This window comes from Oncorhynchus kisutch, linkage group LG24 (assembly GCF_002021735.2).
Source record: "Oncorhynchus kisutch isolate 150728-3 linkage group LG24, Okis_V2, whole genome shotgun sequence".
Lineage (NCBI taxonomy): Eukaryota > Metazoa > Chordata > Actinopteri > Salmoniformes > Salmonidae > Oncorhynchus > Oncorhynchus kisutch.
The window spans coordinates 16,173,716-16,192,100 of record NC_034197.2 but is presented as its reverse complement, the minus strand read 5'-3'; the positions used below and the strand labels follow the sequence as shown (position 1 = coordinate 16,192,100).

The window sequence follows — 18,385 nt, the reverse complement described above, 5'->3', positions numbered from 1 at the left end:
ATGTTTTCAGCAGATGTGCCATGATGGGTCACCAGTGGCTTTAGTTGGAGGATAACAATCAGAGAAAGATGCTATACCCCTGGTACTAAAGATGATTTCCACTGAAACGCTCTCAAAAGCAAGTGCGGTTGCTTTAATTATTACCAGATCAGAAAGGTTCTATTATAAGGGTCTATTATTATCCTTCGACTAAAAAGACACCTTAAAATTAGACAAATAAATAAACATTCTTTCACATTTCTTTTAGGAACAAATACACAAATACACTATATAAAAAAGTATGTGGACACCCCTTTAAATGAGTGTATTTGTCCATTTCAGTCACACCTGTTGCTGACAGGTGAAACAAAGCATGCAGCCATGCAATCTCCATAGACAAACATTGGCAGTAGAATGGCCTTACTGAAGAGCTCAGTGACTTTCAACGTGGCCCCATCATAGGACGCAACCTTTCCAACAAGTCAGTTTGTCAAATTTCTGCCCTAATAGAGCTGCCCCGGTCAGCTGTAAGTGCTGTTATTGTGAAGTGGAAACGTCTAGGAGCAACAACGGCTCAGCCACACAAGCTCACAGAACGGGACTGCCGAGTAAGTAGTGCGTAAAAATTGTCTGTCCTCAGTTGGATCACTCACTACCGAGTCCTAAACTGCCTTTGAACGCAACGTCAGCACAAGAACTATTCGTCGGGAGCTTCATGAAATGGGTTTCCATGGCTGAGCAGCCACACACAAGCCTAAGATCACCATGAGCAATGCCAAGCTTCAGCTGGAGTGGTGTAAAGCTCGCCACCATTAGACTCAGGAGCAGTGGAAATGCGTTCTCTGGAGTGATGACTCACGCTTCACCATCTGGCAGTCCGACGGACGAATCTGGGTTTGGCGGATGCCAAGAGAACGTTTGGTGTAGGAGGAATAGTGGTCTGGGGCTGTGTCTCATGGTTCGGGCTAGGCCCCTTAGTTCCAGTGAAGGGAAATCTTAATGCTACAGCATACAATGACATTCTAGACGATTCTGTGCTTCCAACATTGTGTTAACTTTTGCTGTTTCAGCATGACAGGGCCCCCGTGCACAAAGCGATCAGAGTGGAAGAACTTTACTGGCCTGCACAGAGCTCTGACCTCAACCCCATCAAACACCTTTGAGTTGAATTGGAACACTGACTGCGAGGCAGGCCTAATCGCCCAACATCAGTGCCTGACCTCAATAATGCTCCTGTGGCTGAATGGAAGCAAGTCCCCACAGCAATATTCCAACATCTAGTGGAAAGCCTTCCCAGAAGAGTGGAGGCTGTTAAAGCAGCAAAAGGGGGACCAACTCCATATTAATGCCAATGATTTTGGAATTAGATGTTCGACGAGTAAGTGTCCACATACTTTTAGTCATGTAGTGTATAATGGTAATTGGAAATAGTATAATGCACGATGGGCGCAAGTCCACATTATCACACTCACCAGTAAAATAATCAAATTCAGCAGGAAACAATGCTATTTTTGCAGCAGATTTGTCTTGATGGGTGACTTAGGTAGGAGAATGTAAAGCTGTGAAAGAAAATGACCTGGCCCATGGCCAAAATGTAGTCCTATAAAACATAACGCTGTCTACAATGGATCATATTCGTTTTGTTTGTAACACATCATTATTCAGTGTGAATTTCTCTCCTAACAAATAATTATTCAGAAAACTTGATTTACATAGTAGCCAAGGTTAGTGCGTTGTACAGTACAGTAGCATTGCTTCCATTGTTTGAAAGGCCGCCTGCTTGTAGGATGTCATTCCATTATGACTGGCAGACAGTAACTCCTCTCTCTGTTTAAACCCACTCCTAATGATAAGCTGTTGGTTGGGAATGAGCTATGCTCATTTAGTATGTAAATTGCAAAAGCTATGGATGCATACATTTTCTCGTAGCCGTGTGTTGCTTACAAAAAAATGTTATTTTAATTTCCTTGTAATATTCATCCCAAACTCTTATTAGTTTTGTCCATAATACCATACATTCACAGTAAATTTGGTCTCCAGACAAATAGCATTTGCACACACCTAAGTGTTGGATGAAATGCCATCTGTATATTTGAATAGCAGGAATGAGGAGGCAATATGATTTGAATGAACAATAGGACCTTGAATAGCATGGGCCTAATGCATGATTGTATCTAAGTATGTCTACTCTGCACTGAATTTGCTACATTATCCATGTGGTATGCTTGTGAAATGTAAGATGTAGTGTAACCAGGTAAAGCAATGGGCTTTACATGGTTACTTTCTTTGAATAATTCACATAATTATGGTATTCAAGTAGTATGATTGGGCGTTTACATTTTGTGCATTAGGCCCCATGGTTCTCTTTGTGGATATGGAAATATTGATGTCAAGTGTAAAGTTATGGGAGACGGACATATAATCGACAGTTAATAACAAGTTGTGTGTAATTGAAGCCGATTCCCAGATAGGCTACCTCTACAGACAGTGTTATTGTAATTTAGAAAGTCCGCTTCAAAACAATGAGGGTGAATGACAGTGATTTGACTGTGCTCCCATGCCCTTTGAAACTGGAGAGAGTAAGATGAGGCAGGGATCAGGCCAGGGAAGCATTTGATATACAACCCAGCTGTAATTGCACTACAGAACAAGTTGTATTTCCTTTGTTTCTCATCCACTGGCATTTAGGCCTGTGTGAGAGTGTTGTACCACTTTAGCTTGCAGTTTGGACCACTGAAACAGTGGACAGTGTTATTCTAGGCAGTCTTGCCATTGTGTCCTTTTTAGGATAACAGAAATGGGCTTTGCCTTTGTCCAAAGATGGATTGTTGTTGTACTGTTGTGATATTACCTGGTGAGGTGGGTTGTACCATAACGACACCACCGTTGTCTTCTGAAACCGGGCCAATTCAACATTGTCTCTGACAAAGTTCTGATTCCTCAGGTCTCACAAGGAGCAAAAGGAGCACGCATGCACTTACACACATCTTTCTCTTTTTGCAGATGAACATGGACATTTGAAAATATACCTGCCCAAAAAGCTGCTTGAATGTCTACCAAAATGCTCGTCGCTGCCAAAGGAGAGACACAGGTGGAACACCAATGAGGTATGGGCCCTTCTTCTCCTCGCGGTTATCGTTGTTTCTGATACAATGTAAAAACACATTATGTTAAATCTTAAGGGTAGGTAGCATAAATGTAACCACATGTAACCACATTTGCATTAGTATACGCATCAAAAGTTCCCAATGAAAAATGACAGCAAATGTGTCTATTTCTTGTGTTATTACATCAAACCTATCAGAATCTCGAAGTCATGCCGGAAATAGTTTTTTGCGGCATGTGACATAATATGGAGGACCCGGCAAGCATGCCGGAACGTACAAACCCTACCGTTACGCTTGTTTACACTGAGCTGCACTGGGGTCGGATAGCAATCCTGGTTACATTAAGACACTGTGGAGCCGGCATGAGATATAGGTTAGAAAACGTACCTCACTGCCAAGATGGGATATGCCACAACTCCAAATTGTACCTTTGTCCACACTAAGGATGTGACAAATGGAATAATGTTCTTAACGTTTAAACAGCATTTTTTTGTTTGTTGCAGTTTTCCATTAAAACGATAAGAAACATTTTCCACATGAATTCATAATGCAGCTGCACTGCTGCCTGCAACAGTTCGGGCCTCACGGTGCTTCCCTTTCAGATGGTTAGCATTGCACCTGTACTACCATTACTGTATCTCAATTCCACCTTGCAAAGTTTGCATTTCCTTGTCATTTAACTTTTTAAAGTATTGCCGTACAGGACTTTGCTGCTGTCGCTTGCCTTTCTCTGACATTAATGACGACGATGTAGTGGTGGAGAGTTGCATCCAAAATAATTTATTCCTCGACTCACATTGACTCCCGGTGTCGACTCCCATTTCTGAGTGTCAAGATTCCATTCTGCAAGGAATCGACACCTAAGATTCAGTATTTTTGGAATTGAGAAGACTGATTGGTTGGTGTACTTCGGAGACACTTGCGTCTGTCATAGTGAGCTAGCGAGGAACAGAGAGAGAGGGTATGGGCACAGTATAGGCAAGTCGGCCACAAAGGCATTCAGTCAGAAATGTGTACTAGGCCTATTGAAAAGCAATCAAAAGCTGTATCTCGCAATGGAATGGTGTATCTCGTCATTTCTTGGCTTGCAATGTCTCGCAACTTTAGTAAAGGAGGGACTATCATCAATGAATAGGCTAGGATGTTCTACACGCAACAGATCAAAGATTGAACAAACTCACATCATTAGATAAGTGACATTTGGGGTGTAATCATTAGTCCAAACAGTTCCGTTTTGCAACTAAAACAAGAGTTTCTATTGGACAAATTCAGGTAAGTCCCTTCCTGTTTCATTGCATTTGCTTCCGTTTAAGAAATGTTTTGTAACAGAATTAGCGTATTGAATACACCCTAAGCGACACAACGGAAGGAGTGGGCAGGCAGAAAAAACCTGGTGTGCATATGCCTTGCAAATTCACCAAAGTAGATTAAAGTTTGTCTCTTCCTCTGGTTTTATTTAATTTAAACATCTTTCCCCAGGCCTTTATAGCCGGTCGACTAGTTAGGCTATAACACAGAAAATAATATGTTTTGTGATAACTGCACTGTGATTAACATTTTGTGGGACAATTTTTTTATTTTTCGGGATTTTTCTTAACATTAAGGATTCCAATTTCGTTTAAACAGTTTAACGTTTAAAGTTCACAAACCTAATCCACACTGCGCCATCGAGAAGATTGTAACGCTACTATTTTTTCCTGGAAAACTGCCCTTTTCATCATCATGCTATCTAGCAGTAGTCACAGCAGCTGTTATGGAATGGCACGTCACGTTGAACAAAAAATAAGCTGATTGACTGACACTGCCATTCCAAAGTGGCTGTGTTGGCTACTGCTAGCTAGTATGAGGGTGAAAAGTTCAGTTTTCTGGAAAAACTAGCAGTATTTCAATCTTCTCGATGTATCAGTGTGGATAAAGGTAAAAGTTGGAGTACAGTGACACATCCCATCCTTGCATTGAGGTATGTTTTCCGACCCATATCACGTGCCGACTCCACAGTGTCTTAATGTAACCATGATTGTGTTCCGACCCCAGTGCAGCTCATTGTAAACAAGCGTAATGGTAGGGTCAGTATCTTCTGGCAAGCCAGCATATTCCATATAATGTAAACTCCATCAAAAATAACTTCAAATGTACAACTTCAAATTTAACCAAATCGTTTGCACTCATGACTGCTGTTTATTTATTTTTATTCCGATCTTGTCTAATCGCTGCAACTCCCCAACAAGCTCGGGAGAGGCGAAAGTCAAGTCATGCGTCCTCTGAAACATGATTTGCCAAACCATGCTTCTTAACTGCTTTACTGCCTGCTTACCGCAAGCCAGCCACACCAATGTGTCGGAGGAAACACCGTTCAACTGACGACCGAGGTCAGCCTGCATGCACCCGGCCCGCCACAAGTAGTCACTAGAGCGCGATGAACCAAGTAAAGACCCCCTGGCAAAACCCTCCCCTAACCTAGACGACGCTGGGCCAATTGTGCACCACCTTATGGGACTCCCGGTCACGGCCAGTTGTGACACAGCCTGGGATCAAACCCGGGTCTGTAGTGACGCCTCAAGCACCGCCTCAATGCAGTCCTTAGACCACTGCGCCACTCACCTTAGACCGCTGGCTACTGGTTTTAATTTAAAAAATGTGCCAACTTAAAAGCAAACATTTATGAATTTACTGTTAAAAATCATCTTGCAAGGTTGCTAGCCAACTAGCCTGTGAGTGTTAGCCCTACTAGCGTGCTAACGTTAGACCTACCAGCTTGTTAACTTTATGTGACTGCATGAGTTGCTATCAACACCTAGTTTACAGCTAAATAAAGTAATCCAAAGTTTTAGAAATACATGACACCATCTAACCAGTTATCAAATAATGTTACTAGTTAGCAGGCTAAAATAACAAACTAGCCTAGCTAGCCAACCACCATGGTTGACATAGCTAAGTAGTAAGCCAGCAGATAAGCCAGCAAAGGCAGGAATCCACGAACACAAAATAAGCCAGCAGATATAAAGTAGAGAGAGCGGAGACTTACCGATTGACGACTGAGTTAGCTACCAAAGAAAAGCCAAGAAGGCACTTTAGAGGGAGAAGCCGTTTCACCAGCCGAGGGAGAGTCAGCTAATCCAATAGCGAGCTTGCTAACATGGAGTAGATTCTCCATATGACGTTGAGAAATAGTAATTGTGGGTAGTTTAGAAGATATCCGGAAATAAGTTAATAAATATGTAAAAACCCCAAAACATAACCATGTTTGTAGTTATAGATAACCAGATTGTGACTACAACTACAACTATGTTGTTACTTTGGTGAGTAAAAACTCATGCTTCCTACCCTTTAACATCAGACACAAAATCTGTCATTCTTCAGGCCTATATTTGCGCATGCATGGTAAATTCTTGAATTTACATTTTTTTTACTCACATTTTTATAATTCAATTTAACTTCAGCTTTACTGTTTTAAATTAGTTAGCAAAGGAACAATTAACCCCCCAAAATTGCATTGTTAAATGTGTAGAATCACATGCTTATATTTATTTAGGTTCTAACATCAACACCGCTTTTGGAGCTGATAGAATTATATTCACTAGATTTTCAACTTAATTTGTTCCTGTTGCTTAGCTTCCCATTTCCAGTTTTTTTGTTTGGCCCTCCAGTCTAGTGGCCAATAGTAAGACATAGAGGAAAAATGTATGATAAAAAATGTAGCATGTCACAGAACACAAACATTTTAACAGTTAAGCTTGTGATTTTCATAATGCACATGCCCAGAGCCCTGTATTCCTAAAGCACATTAGCATTCATTTTGAAGCCACTGTAAAATATGAATTGTCTTAATTTGTCTAGAGGCTTTGTACTGTTTGGCTGCTGTAGAAAGGAATTTGGAGAGCATGATGTTCTCGGCAGATTCTAATTGAAGGTTTCTTCTGCATTGTGAGCACAGTGTCATTGAGCTCCTTAAGGATAGTATGACCTTTGACCATACCATTGATGCTCACTGGCTGAAGAAAGCACTCAACCTACACACATAAGAACCTGCAACAGTCAATTTCCACGTACACTACATGGGCAAAAGTATGCTCCTCAAACATTTTATTCCAAAATCATGGACATTAATATGGAGTTGGTCCCCCCTTGCTGCCACACCAGCCTCCACTCTTCTGCAAAGGCTTTCCACTACATTTTGGAACATTGCTGCGGAGACTTGCTTCCATTCAGCCACAGGAGCATTAGTGGTAGGTCGGGCACTGATGTTTGGCAATTAGGCCTGGCTCGCAGTCGGCGTTCCAATTCATCCCAAAGGTGTTTGATGGGGTTGCGGTCAGGGCTTTGTGCAGGCCAGTCAAGCTCTTCCACACCAATCTCGACAAACCATTTCTGTATGGACCTCGCATTTTGCACTGGGCCATTGTCATGCTGAAACAGGAAAGGCCTTCCCCAAACTGTTGCCACAAAGTTGGAAGCACAGAATCGTCTAGAATGACATTGTATGCTGTAGCACTAAGATTTCCCTTCACTGGAACTAAGGGGCCTAGCCCGAACCATGAGAAACAGCCCCAGACTATTATTCCTCCTCCACCAAACTTTACAGTTGGCACTATGCATTGCGGCAGGTAGTGTTCTCCTGGCATCCGCCAAACCCAGATTTGACCGTCAGACTGCCAGATTCATCACTCCAGAGAACGCGTTTCCACTGCTCCAGAGTCCAATGGAGGCGAGCGGGTGTGGCTGAAATAACCGAATCCACTAATTTGAAGGTGTCCACATACCTTTGTAGTGTAGCGTATCCATGTAGTGTATGTATCCGTGAAATAATAGCTGGATCAAGTTGGATGTGTCTTATCGCTGAGCTCATGTTTATTTTTACACTATCCATTCTTAATTAAAGGAATCCCTGTTTAGCCTAAACCATAAATGTAACTGTCGATCACACGAGTTCCTGTTCAGTAGGGCTGCATATTCCACAACGTATTCATCCAGCATTATGTAGAACTCATAATTTCAACATAACAAAGTATTTAACATAGGCTGCATAAGAGCCTGGAGGTGTTTCACATTTCATATATTGTATCACACCAATAAGAAAAGATAACAATTCGTTTAGCTTGCTGTCGTGGAAAATGAAAGTGCAAAATGTTATTATTTGTATGCCGTGTGAAAAGAAATCACAGAAGCCATTTGTCCTTGACCTATAGGCCAGCTATTTTACATTATTTCATTTATTTCCAGTGCAGTCACTTTAAAATGTTATGCAAGTGAGACAGTGTATTGCTTGATCTTCACATTTTATTTGTCATGATCTGTTTTTGTTGTATGGATTGTCTCTCTTGTCTTCATATGTGGAGACTAGCAGGGAGACTGGAACTAAACATGATTTAGTTTGCTGCCTGAAGCTGGAGGGATTTTGAATGATTGCAATTGCAGAAGTTTCTCTAAGGAAATTCAAAAGCTGCTGCCTGGAAAGGCATCGCTGAATTCTTAATACAATTGATCCTAATGAAGCAACAGGCAGCGGAATCGTCAGAGGAGCCAAGGCAAAGAAAAGCAGCACTGTTTTATTTGTATAATTCTTAAGTTATTAGCTAACATTGTTTCTTTCCCCTTTCATTAATTACATTTTAAGTCTGTAACTTTTTTAAAGAAAATAGTGTGGAGCAAAGTGATTGGTTGAGAGACCTTCTGATGGTCTCAGCCCCACTGTCATAGCTCATCTGTCACTCCCACATCAACTCAGGTCCGCCAACCCTCTGGAGTGACAAATAGTCAACCATCTTCTCTTAAAGGTGCATTTTTGAAATAGAAAGGCATTTTGATCCTTCAACAGTGAAGTGTTGTAGTGACAAGTCTTTGTGCTTGAATATGCTGTATAAAGAATGAATGACAATGCCAAGATAGAGACAGAGCGGGAAGGAAGCAGTTTTTGGTATTTCAGTCAAGCTTCAAGATTTGAGAGAATTTGTCCGAATTTTCTCACCGCTTTCCCTTGAGGTGCAGATCAGTTCAGATCAATGATCCTATGGCTTTATTGAAATTCGATATTGAGATAATTAGTTGTTAATGAGTGAATTAATTGAATTATATGCGCAAAGATTTGATCAAAGTCACTGCCACTAATAATGACAAGGAATTAAAGCAATGTGCAAAACCCAGCCACCCGTACTTTTGATTAACACATTTGGGCCAGAAATACTGTCGTCATTGGTTTTCTAATTGAGTGAAAAACAAGTGGAAGCGTCAGAGCAAACATGATGGTAAATTATTAATGCGATCCGTACCTCAAGACAAAATATGGGTGGTGTTGAAATTAGTGATGTCACTTTTATTTACATCAGAAGTCCTTACTTCTAATGTCTTTGTTGCTGTATGAGATGATTTGTTTTGTATTAGCCTAATACCTTAGCCTTTTGGAGTAACCTAATTGTTGCAGTGCTGATTTGAATAGGTCTACACATGAATTAACATACACAATATAATCTCTGTATTAGACATTATCTCTATTTATCATTCTCTCAGTCTGCCTCACTTTTGTTTCCTTGCCATGTTATGAACAAGTATAAAATAATCCGCTAGCATATTTTCTAATTGAGGCTATTGTTTTAGCTTGCTTCTCCTGTCTGACCTGCAGAGTTCTCCTAGCAGTCTAAATGAATTAATGGATTTTGAAATTGCTTTCATCAATGCAAGCACATTTAATTAACAGACACAGTTGTGTTTCTGATGTTACTTTAAGAGAGCACAATATATTGCCATGTTTGTTATAGTATTAATGTGATAGGTACGGTACCTCATGTCAGGTTTTCCAATACCACAAGCAAAGAGAGCATCATACCTAATTATGTTGCACGTTGTGTGTTAGGAGAGCACTACTTTCCAGGGTTGAGAAGATGGAGGGAGATAGGCAACCTTCCCTAAAATCAAGGGCGTTTCTCTTTCATGTGCGCCGTGCGAAGGGAACCAGCGTCTCTTGTCTCTTTCTGTGCTGTGGCTCGTTGGTGGCAGGCGGGGAGGGAGGGGATTACAGTCTCTTGTCGGCAGCAATTGTGTGACTCTTAGCGAAAGTGACACCTCATCAATTCTCTGCATATTTCTGGCACTGGTTCAGCATGCCTAATGCCACCTTGTTGTTTTTCTCCTCCTCTGATTAAACTCTCAACATTTTGGGCACTATGATAGAGAGAGCCTTTGATGACCACCTCAGCTTGAATGCAGGTTTGCTCACATCTAAACGCTTTCCTTAAACCTAACTCATCCTGATGTGTGCAGCTATTATCATACTGGTTTAAAGATGTCTGTCTCAACCCTGTATGAATTTAAAGGCCTCATCCCTCATAGGTAGGTTGGAAAGGTCTTGGCTTCTACCTTGTTGCTGAATAAGTGTTTGTCATCCCTCTAGAGGGGAAAGAGATTCTCCCCTCCTGCCCCTCCAAATGTGTATCGGAATGGAGCGAGGGTGTGAAGGCAGTTAGTGCCGAGCTATTCATTTTTATCTAACGTTTATGGGGAGAAGGTATGAAGGAATACATTTCAAGCATTTACTGGAAAATTAGATAAACCAATCTGATAAAAATGCGAGGGAAGGAAGGCAGGAAGAGGGCGGAGGAAGGGGGCAGACTCATCCTCTCTCAGAGCCGGTGATAGGCATGCACGCTGCGCTCAGCTTTTAAATTGTCAAAGTGAGATTAAGAGGAAATATGGGGCAAAGCTTGACAATTTAACCATAGCGGAAATAAAGGGAGGTATGTTTCCTCTTAGGGAGGGCATGCCAGAAATCAGTGTTTTCTCAAGGAGGGAAATATTTGACTTGTATAATTTGTGAATCCTTCACAAAGAATAGGAAGTTTTGCACCTCAGGTTCGACTAATGCTGCAGAGAATTACAAATATTACATATTTTGTCTCTTATTGCAGTTTAAATACATTGCATTACATGACATTTATTTACATAAAGTATACTTTAATAACCCCTAAGACTAAAGCTATTCCCATAGTTTGTTTCACACAGAGCCACACCCCTTCTTGTTGTCGAATCATGTATCATTTTGTGTCATTGCTCTTTCAGTCAGCACCCTGCCTCCTAATGCTTACTGAGATGAGTCTAGGCCCAGGAGAAACAAATCCTCACCAGAATTCCTCTCAGGTTCACAACCAACTGCTTGCTATTGTCTTCTGGCTGCTCTGGCAGCCATGACCTCTATTTGGCCGGACATTCCTGTTGAGATTAAAATCTTTTTAAAGAAGGACACCTCACACAGAAAGGGCTTAAAGCTTCTATCCCTTCCGAGATCAAACAGAACCGCCTCCATGTTTAGGTTACCTCAGCATGGGAAGGTAGGAGGACTGGAGATGTGTGGCAGAATTGCAATGCCACGTAGCAGTGCTATTTTTCAAATGCATCTCTTGCTCTTTGGCTCTCGTTGGAACTCTGGGTCCTAAGTCTGGGCCTGGTATTCATCCAATGGTAAATTAAGTGGACTGGTCTCCAAAATAGTTTGTTAAATACCCACCAATCTGTATAGATTTAAGCCAATTAGGATTACTTTAGATGAATGCCTCTGTTTGTGAGATATCAGAATGCATTAGAAAACATGTCGCAATCAGACTTGCCATATCGAGGGGAATAATGTCTGATCCTCAGTCAAAAAGAGTCTTGAAAAGCAAAAGCGCTGGTCCACAGCAGCAGGAAGCCCAGGCGAGAGGGGACAGGGGACCTAAGCTGGTGTGACACCCTCAGTCCTTAATGAATGCCACACAGCAGCACTCTGAGAACTGCACTGTGAGGCACAGTGAGCAAAGCCTCCCACATAGCTGCCCCATAGCTGCCTGCTGCCTCTAAACTGGTGCTGAACCCAGAGAGACAAGACAGCATCAGCTCAGGCCTCAGTCGGCCTGCTACACATTGAATGCCCCTGTCATCAGTAATAATCCTCTAGTGCCTGCCGCTAACTCTGGCAGTGGCACGGCATGGTGCCTGCATGCAATATGCCTCCACTCAGGACAGCACCTAGCCAGAGCCTCACTGGAGACTGGACACACTCAGTGGACACACTCACTATACTTCTGGGCAGTGGGTGAATCAGACCGACTGGGAGGGAGGGCCAGGGAGGCAGCTAGCCTAGCGATTCAGTGCTGGTCAGACTCAGAAGAACCACAGCTAATGAGTCATGAAATGCATACGACTGAGGAAGGGAGGTAATCTTGGGAGTCGATCACTGACAGTAGGAGATAGGCAGCGATAATGATGAGGACAATTGGATACAGTGGTGTAATCATTCAGAACCTTATCTCTGGCTGGAACGTCATGTCTGTTAACCCTTTCCAAGGCATTTGTTTGCTACAACTTCCCGCTATTAATATTTGAGAATCCAAGGCACAATCTTTCAAAGAGAGCTGCAGGAGATCGCTTCAATCAGATACAGTTTTCATCATTCCTCTGTTCTTTTGTAATGGTAATGATTACTTTTGCGTTTTTATTGAACAAAATATGAAAGGATTACAATGGCAGTAGAGCTTAGCAGGCGTCTCTCCTTGTTCTCTCCTTTCAAAACAAACTAGCTACCAATGTCATGTTGTTTCCGTTTGATCCAGAAGAAGTTTATTGTATCATTAACGAATCACCAATTTTTTAATACCTTGCTGAAAGCTAAATGAGGTTCATTTACATGATGTCCTTCCTGTAGCCCTGGATAATCAGCTCTGTGAGGTTTGTGTTCTTCCCAGAACCTTTTTACTGTGGCTTGCAGCTTCTCTAGTGCTGCTGCCTACTGCTGAGGCTGGTGAATCCCCCTCTGAATATCCTGACCTCATTACAACATTGGCTGGATTAAAGCTTTCTCCGATGGATTAGGATGATTCTGATTAGGATGATTGGGCCTGCCCTCATCAAACAGCCAGGTGTTTAACTCCCTTTAATGCATTTTCAGTCATTGCTGCAGCACAAACAAATTAGATCTTTTTTTTCTCCAGGGCCTGTCAATGTTGTTTTTATGGACATCAGTGCTCGGAGAATTCACCTAATCGAACACAAGGCTGGTTCTGATGAAATGTTTATCCTAGCCCAACCTCATCCTTCCTCTACAGAGTGTAATTAAAATGACTCCCTCCGAACCACAAATGTTTATGGAAATGTTCATTAGCTTTTCTGGGGCAATCAGTGGAAAGTAAAGGTCATGTTTGCCTGTTTGTTTGTTCTTTTTTCTTCAAATCGAGATGCCTTAATGTTAGTGTTTTTCTACACCATGAACAGGTGTTCAGTGCATGTTGTGAATGTGAATGGGCCCGGTGATCAGGTCTCAGGTGGAGTTTGGACTGCTGCTTTAACTGGCTGAGATGAAGGGAGAAATACCATTGGATACAGTGGGGATCCATGTTCTTTTAACTAGGTCTTGGGGTTTAACATTATTTAGGGGTATGAGAACATTTCCACCCCAAATCCATATTATTAGGAAAAGCCTTTGTGCAGAAGAAGCGCAGGCCTAAGCTGCAATGCCTTGGTCGACTTGCCTGGCCTTGTAGTACCCTGCCCTATGTTTTGATAGCTTTACTGATTGCTAGTGCTGTAGCTTACTGTGTCAATTGTGTAGCTGTGGTGTGGTGAGCCTGTTTTTAGCAACCCACAAGTAAGGTCATTTAGGGAGTCCTGCACGCTACAGGGACCTTTTGGTTTCTTCCCCTGGATGTGCACATGAAGGCAGGGGTCTTCGGCCTCCTCTGAAGACAGGGGTGCCCGCTCAAAATTGCATGACCTCTATTGTAGCACAGACAGGTCACTCCACCTCCTGTGAGAAGACTAAATTGAACCCAGCTTGTGTCTTCGTTTTTTTTCTCTCCCCCCACACTCTTTCTCTCGCACTAGTTTCCCTCTCTTACGCTTATCTTCTGTCTCTTTTCCTTTTCCCTCATGTGTTCACTGAGGTGCAAAGCTATTCAGGGATGGAGGAATAGATTTCTTTACCTTTTCGCACTAAATTGCTGGGTCAGGGTTTTTTGGGCGGAACCGTTTTGTAATGGAATTGGACGTTTATTTACCCGAAAAAAGTTCCAATCCTGATTTCTTCTCCAGAGTTCTTTCACCTTGTCTGTCTGCTGCGTGTTTCAGTGAGTTGTAGTAGGTCTCTAATATTTACATGTCTGTGTTAGAGAGAGTAACTGCCATTGTGCTCTCTCTCAGCTCTGGGTGGAAAGGATCAAATGGCAGGAGAGCCATCAGTTCTACTGATGACAGGTTTGTTATTCCATTACGCTGAGTGCATCAGACCGACCTGCGGAGTCAGTGCATGTAATCTATAGGCTACTCTCACTTCCTACTACCCAAATCAAATCAAATGTTATTGGTCACATGCACATGGTTAGCAGATGTTAATGTGAGTTTAGTGAAATGCTAGTGCTTCTAGTTCCAACAGTGCAGTGATATCTAACAAGTAATCTAACAATTCCCCAACAAATACCTAATACACACTAATCTAACAAGTAATCTAACAATTTCCAACAACTACCTAATACACACTAATCTAACAAGTAATCTAACAATTCCCAACAACTACCTAATACACACTAATCTAACAAGTAATCTAACAATTCCCAACAACTACCTAATACACACTAATCTAACAAGTAATCTAACCATTCCCAACAACTACCTAATACACACTAATCTAACAAGTAATCTAACAATTCCCAACAACTACCTAATACACACTAATCTAACAAGTCATCTAACAATTCCCCAAAACTACTTTATACACACTAATCTAACAAGTAATCTAACAATTCCCAACAACTACCTAATACACACTAATCTAAAGGGGTGAATGAGAATATGTACATATAAATATATGGATGAGCGATGGCCGAGCGGCATACCCACAGCATACTGTGCACTGTAAGGGAATGTGATAGGTGACATCTCTTTCCACACAGGCTGATGGATGAGACCATGAGATCATGTGATTAGTGTTTGGGAGGGATTATTATTTGAATACTAATCCAGTTTGTTCCTCTGCTTAGAGATTGTTCTGATTTGGATTCTAGATCGTTCTGATAGTGTGTACACCATACATCTCTCTCAGCTAATGCTATCAATAACGCTTTAGTTACAATTAGGGCACTGGGAATTGGGGCCAGGGACGTCACAATATGATATTATCACGATATGTAGGTGCCGATACGGTATGTATTGCGATTCTCACGATTCTGTATTGCGATTCAATACTGTGATTTTATTGCAATTCGACATTTCAAACATATTTCTTACCATATGTCTGCTGCAGAGGGACAAGAGAGAGCCATGCAATTCATGGAATTGTCCTATTCAGTCTTTTATCAAGGTCAAACATTTCAGTCACAGCTGGTCAGCGGAGAACACTCTTTGTCTCTTTGTATTTTTGTTTTGGAGCCGAGCGAGACACAATCTTCTATTCCACAAGGGTCATCAAAAGATCCCATCACTTCCATACTTCAGTAGGAGAGATGTCATTGGGTAATCAGTGGAAGGCTGCATGGGTTCTACTACTTCTGCTTCATGGCACCTTTCCTGTTTCTCTCTCTCGCTCTCTCGCTCTCTCTCTCTCTCTCTCTCCTTTCTATCTATCTATCTATCTATCTATCTATCTATCTATCTATCTATCTATCTATCTATCTATCTATCTATCTATCTATCTATCTATCTATCTATCTATCTATCTATCTATCTATCTATCTATCTATCTATCTATCTATCTATCTATCTATCTATCTATCTATCTATCTATCTATCTATCTATCTATCTATCTATCTATCTATCTATCTATCTATCTATCTCTCTCTCTCTCTCTCTCTCTCTCTCTCTCTCTCTCCTTTCTCTATCTATCTATCTCTCTCTCTCTCTCTCTCTCTCTCTCTTGTTTCTCATAATCTTGATCTCTCTCTATGCCTTTCCCTCCCTTTCTTCCCTTTCTTGTTGTGTGTGGGGCTTTGATCTTTAAAGGTCCTTGAGAATGAGGAGCCAGCAGCAGCCAGGCAGCAACAGCAGCAGGCTGGGATTCTCTCTGGGACTGCTTGGATCCCTTCCCATCATCCTCTCTCCATCTGATGGACAGCTCCAGTTATGGCAGGCTCAGGCAGTGCCTCTCATACCTCTCCTCTCCCCACTACAGCCCTGATGTATTGGGGGCTTTGCCTGCCTGCCTGATATCCCCCTCTTTCATTTTCAAAGAGAAAGGAAACTAGAAATGGAGCTCTCATTGACCTTGTTTGTTACATTGATACAGTGTTACAATATAGTTATTTTCATGCATTTATCTGATCATTTCATGTCTTCAAGTAATTCTTCAGAAACTCAAAGAGGCAGTTAAGCTGACAGGGGAATTTCCTTCCTCTTTGGTGAGACCTCTCTCCCTTTTCTAACGGAGCTCTGCCTGGCCTGTCCGATGTTAGCCCTCACACTGTAAGTGTTAAGCATTTATGAGATTTGCAGAGCAGGAACCTGAGCATTTGGCAGGTTGACAAGACTCTCTAGACGCCCAGCTGACTGCACTGTCATCTCTCCCTGAGTTAAACCCGGGTACTCTGTCAAACACCAAGGCCCACTTGCATTGAGCTAACAAGGTGTTTGCCTCAACATCTTCTTCTGAATTGATGCATTTTAATGGTATTTTTGTTGGGAGCTTAGGCTACTTTCTCAGCTTTTAGCAGACTAGTACTGGTACTGAGAATATGGTGTTTAAAGTACTAGGCTATATACTTTAGGCCTACAACCGATGGGAGTATTTTCATTAAGTTTTACTTCATGGTTATTGACACAACTGGGAAAAACATGACACTTCAACCATGCTGGAACCTCAGAAGGCCTTTTACACGCCAGAGAAGAGTCTTCCTTTGACCTAGAGTATGTGAACCGGTCATTAAAGTAGGCATGGCTACATGTTCTGTACAGTGCTGTCAATCAAGCACACTGCCTGACCTTTGAGGTATTTCTGCATTTCAAAATATCAAAGGTTATCCCCCTTTAGTTGTTCATTGTTTTTATCCTGTCAGAGCTTCTCATTCTGCGTCGTTCTCGGCTGTGTCCCTCAGCTCACCAGATCCAAGACTAGCATAGTTCAGACATCCTCTTGGAGGGACGTCCTTCAGCCTTCTTTGTTAATCTGGGCCACATGTGAAGCCCTTTCTCCCAGAGATGTTTACACATCAATGCAACCGCCGGGATTTAGAAAATGTGCTGGCGAGGGCATAATGATCCATCCTGCAGGTCCCACATCACAGACTGGACAGGTTCTGAAAGCCGTTTAAGCACCAGAATAGAACAGTGTAGTTATAGAGCGCTCTCTCTGCTCTCTCTGTAAGGCAACTGTTCAAACAATCATATGGTTCATGATTATATCGATATGAGATTCATCCAGTCTACATTTTGCATTTCTCCTCTAAACAGTTTGTACATTTCACAAGTGATACACTTTGTCAGGAGGCTGTCTCAATAAATTGTTGAGATTTGTTGACAAGGCAGAAGACTTCATTCTCCATGATAAAGATTGAATGGTATAATATGGTTTCTCTTGAACCGTTGATTTGCTCTTTATTTATGTGATCGACAATGGTTTGTTCTATTAGGAAATTGAGAGAGAAAAAAATCACTGGCTTTGTTGTAGGAAAGAGACTGTTCTTTACTGAGATGAATGCCAGAGGGAATCTGTCTCTGCCTCTTAATTACTTCACACAGTGATTTAGCTCTTACTATCTAAACACCTTGTGTCTTCTGGGGCTGTGGAGATGGTATGATGATAATGTTTACCAGGCAGGCTTTATTACCTGGATGGGTTTCAATTTATTGAATATTTCCTGCAGCTGATCAAAGTTCAGCCACTCCCTTGAATGATATAGGCTTATTCAATCCCTTCTATTCCAGTGTTTGCAAAGCCTTGGGCCTCAAACTTATTCAAATGAATGTATAGATAACCAATGTGTCTGACAAATAGCCTGGTTCTGATTAGTAACTGCTGAGTTGTGACTTTGAGAGCTTAGCCAGACCAGTTACATTTGTTTGTGCTGTTGAACATCTAGGCCTACTGTATCTCCACTTGCAAACACAGAGATTTTTTTTTTACATAATTGGGATCCTCAATAAATTCTCAAGTCTCTCAAAATGTGGACTCTCATTTTGGAGACAAAAAAGGAGCACCCAAGCAGTAAAGTTGAATAGGTTTGGTATTCTGAGGGTTGGAGGTTTGTCTGGAGCGCTGTACCTCTCAGTGTTAATTGCCAGTGAGATCCTCCAGCACATGTTCTCTAGCTAGAGCCCAAAAGGTTGAGGTGTCGACACAGTGCGCTTCGACAGT

The 18,385-nt window shown here is 41.8% G+C and overlaps 1 protein-coding gene across 7 annotated transcripts in view; it reads left to right on the top strand.

The window, feature by feature from the left end:
• Positions 1 to 18,385, top strand: part of LOC109869206 (calmodulin-binding transcription activator 1) — a 435,704-nt gene that overhangs the window by 15,974 nt on the left and 401,345 nt on the right. For all 7 annotated transcript variants that reach the window (XM_031804278.1, XM_031804275.1, XM_031804274.1 and 4 more), the window contains one exon: positions 2,983 to 3,086. In XM_031804278.1, coding sequence (XP_031660138.1) covers positions 2,983 to 3,086 — 104 coding nt within the window. The remainder of the gene's footprint in view (positions 1 to 2,982; positions 3,087 to 18,385) is intronic.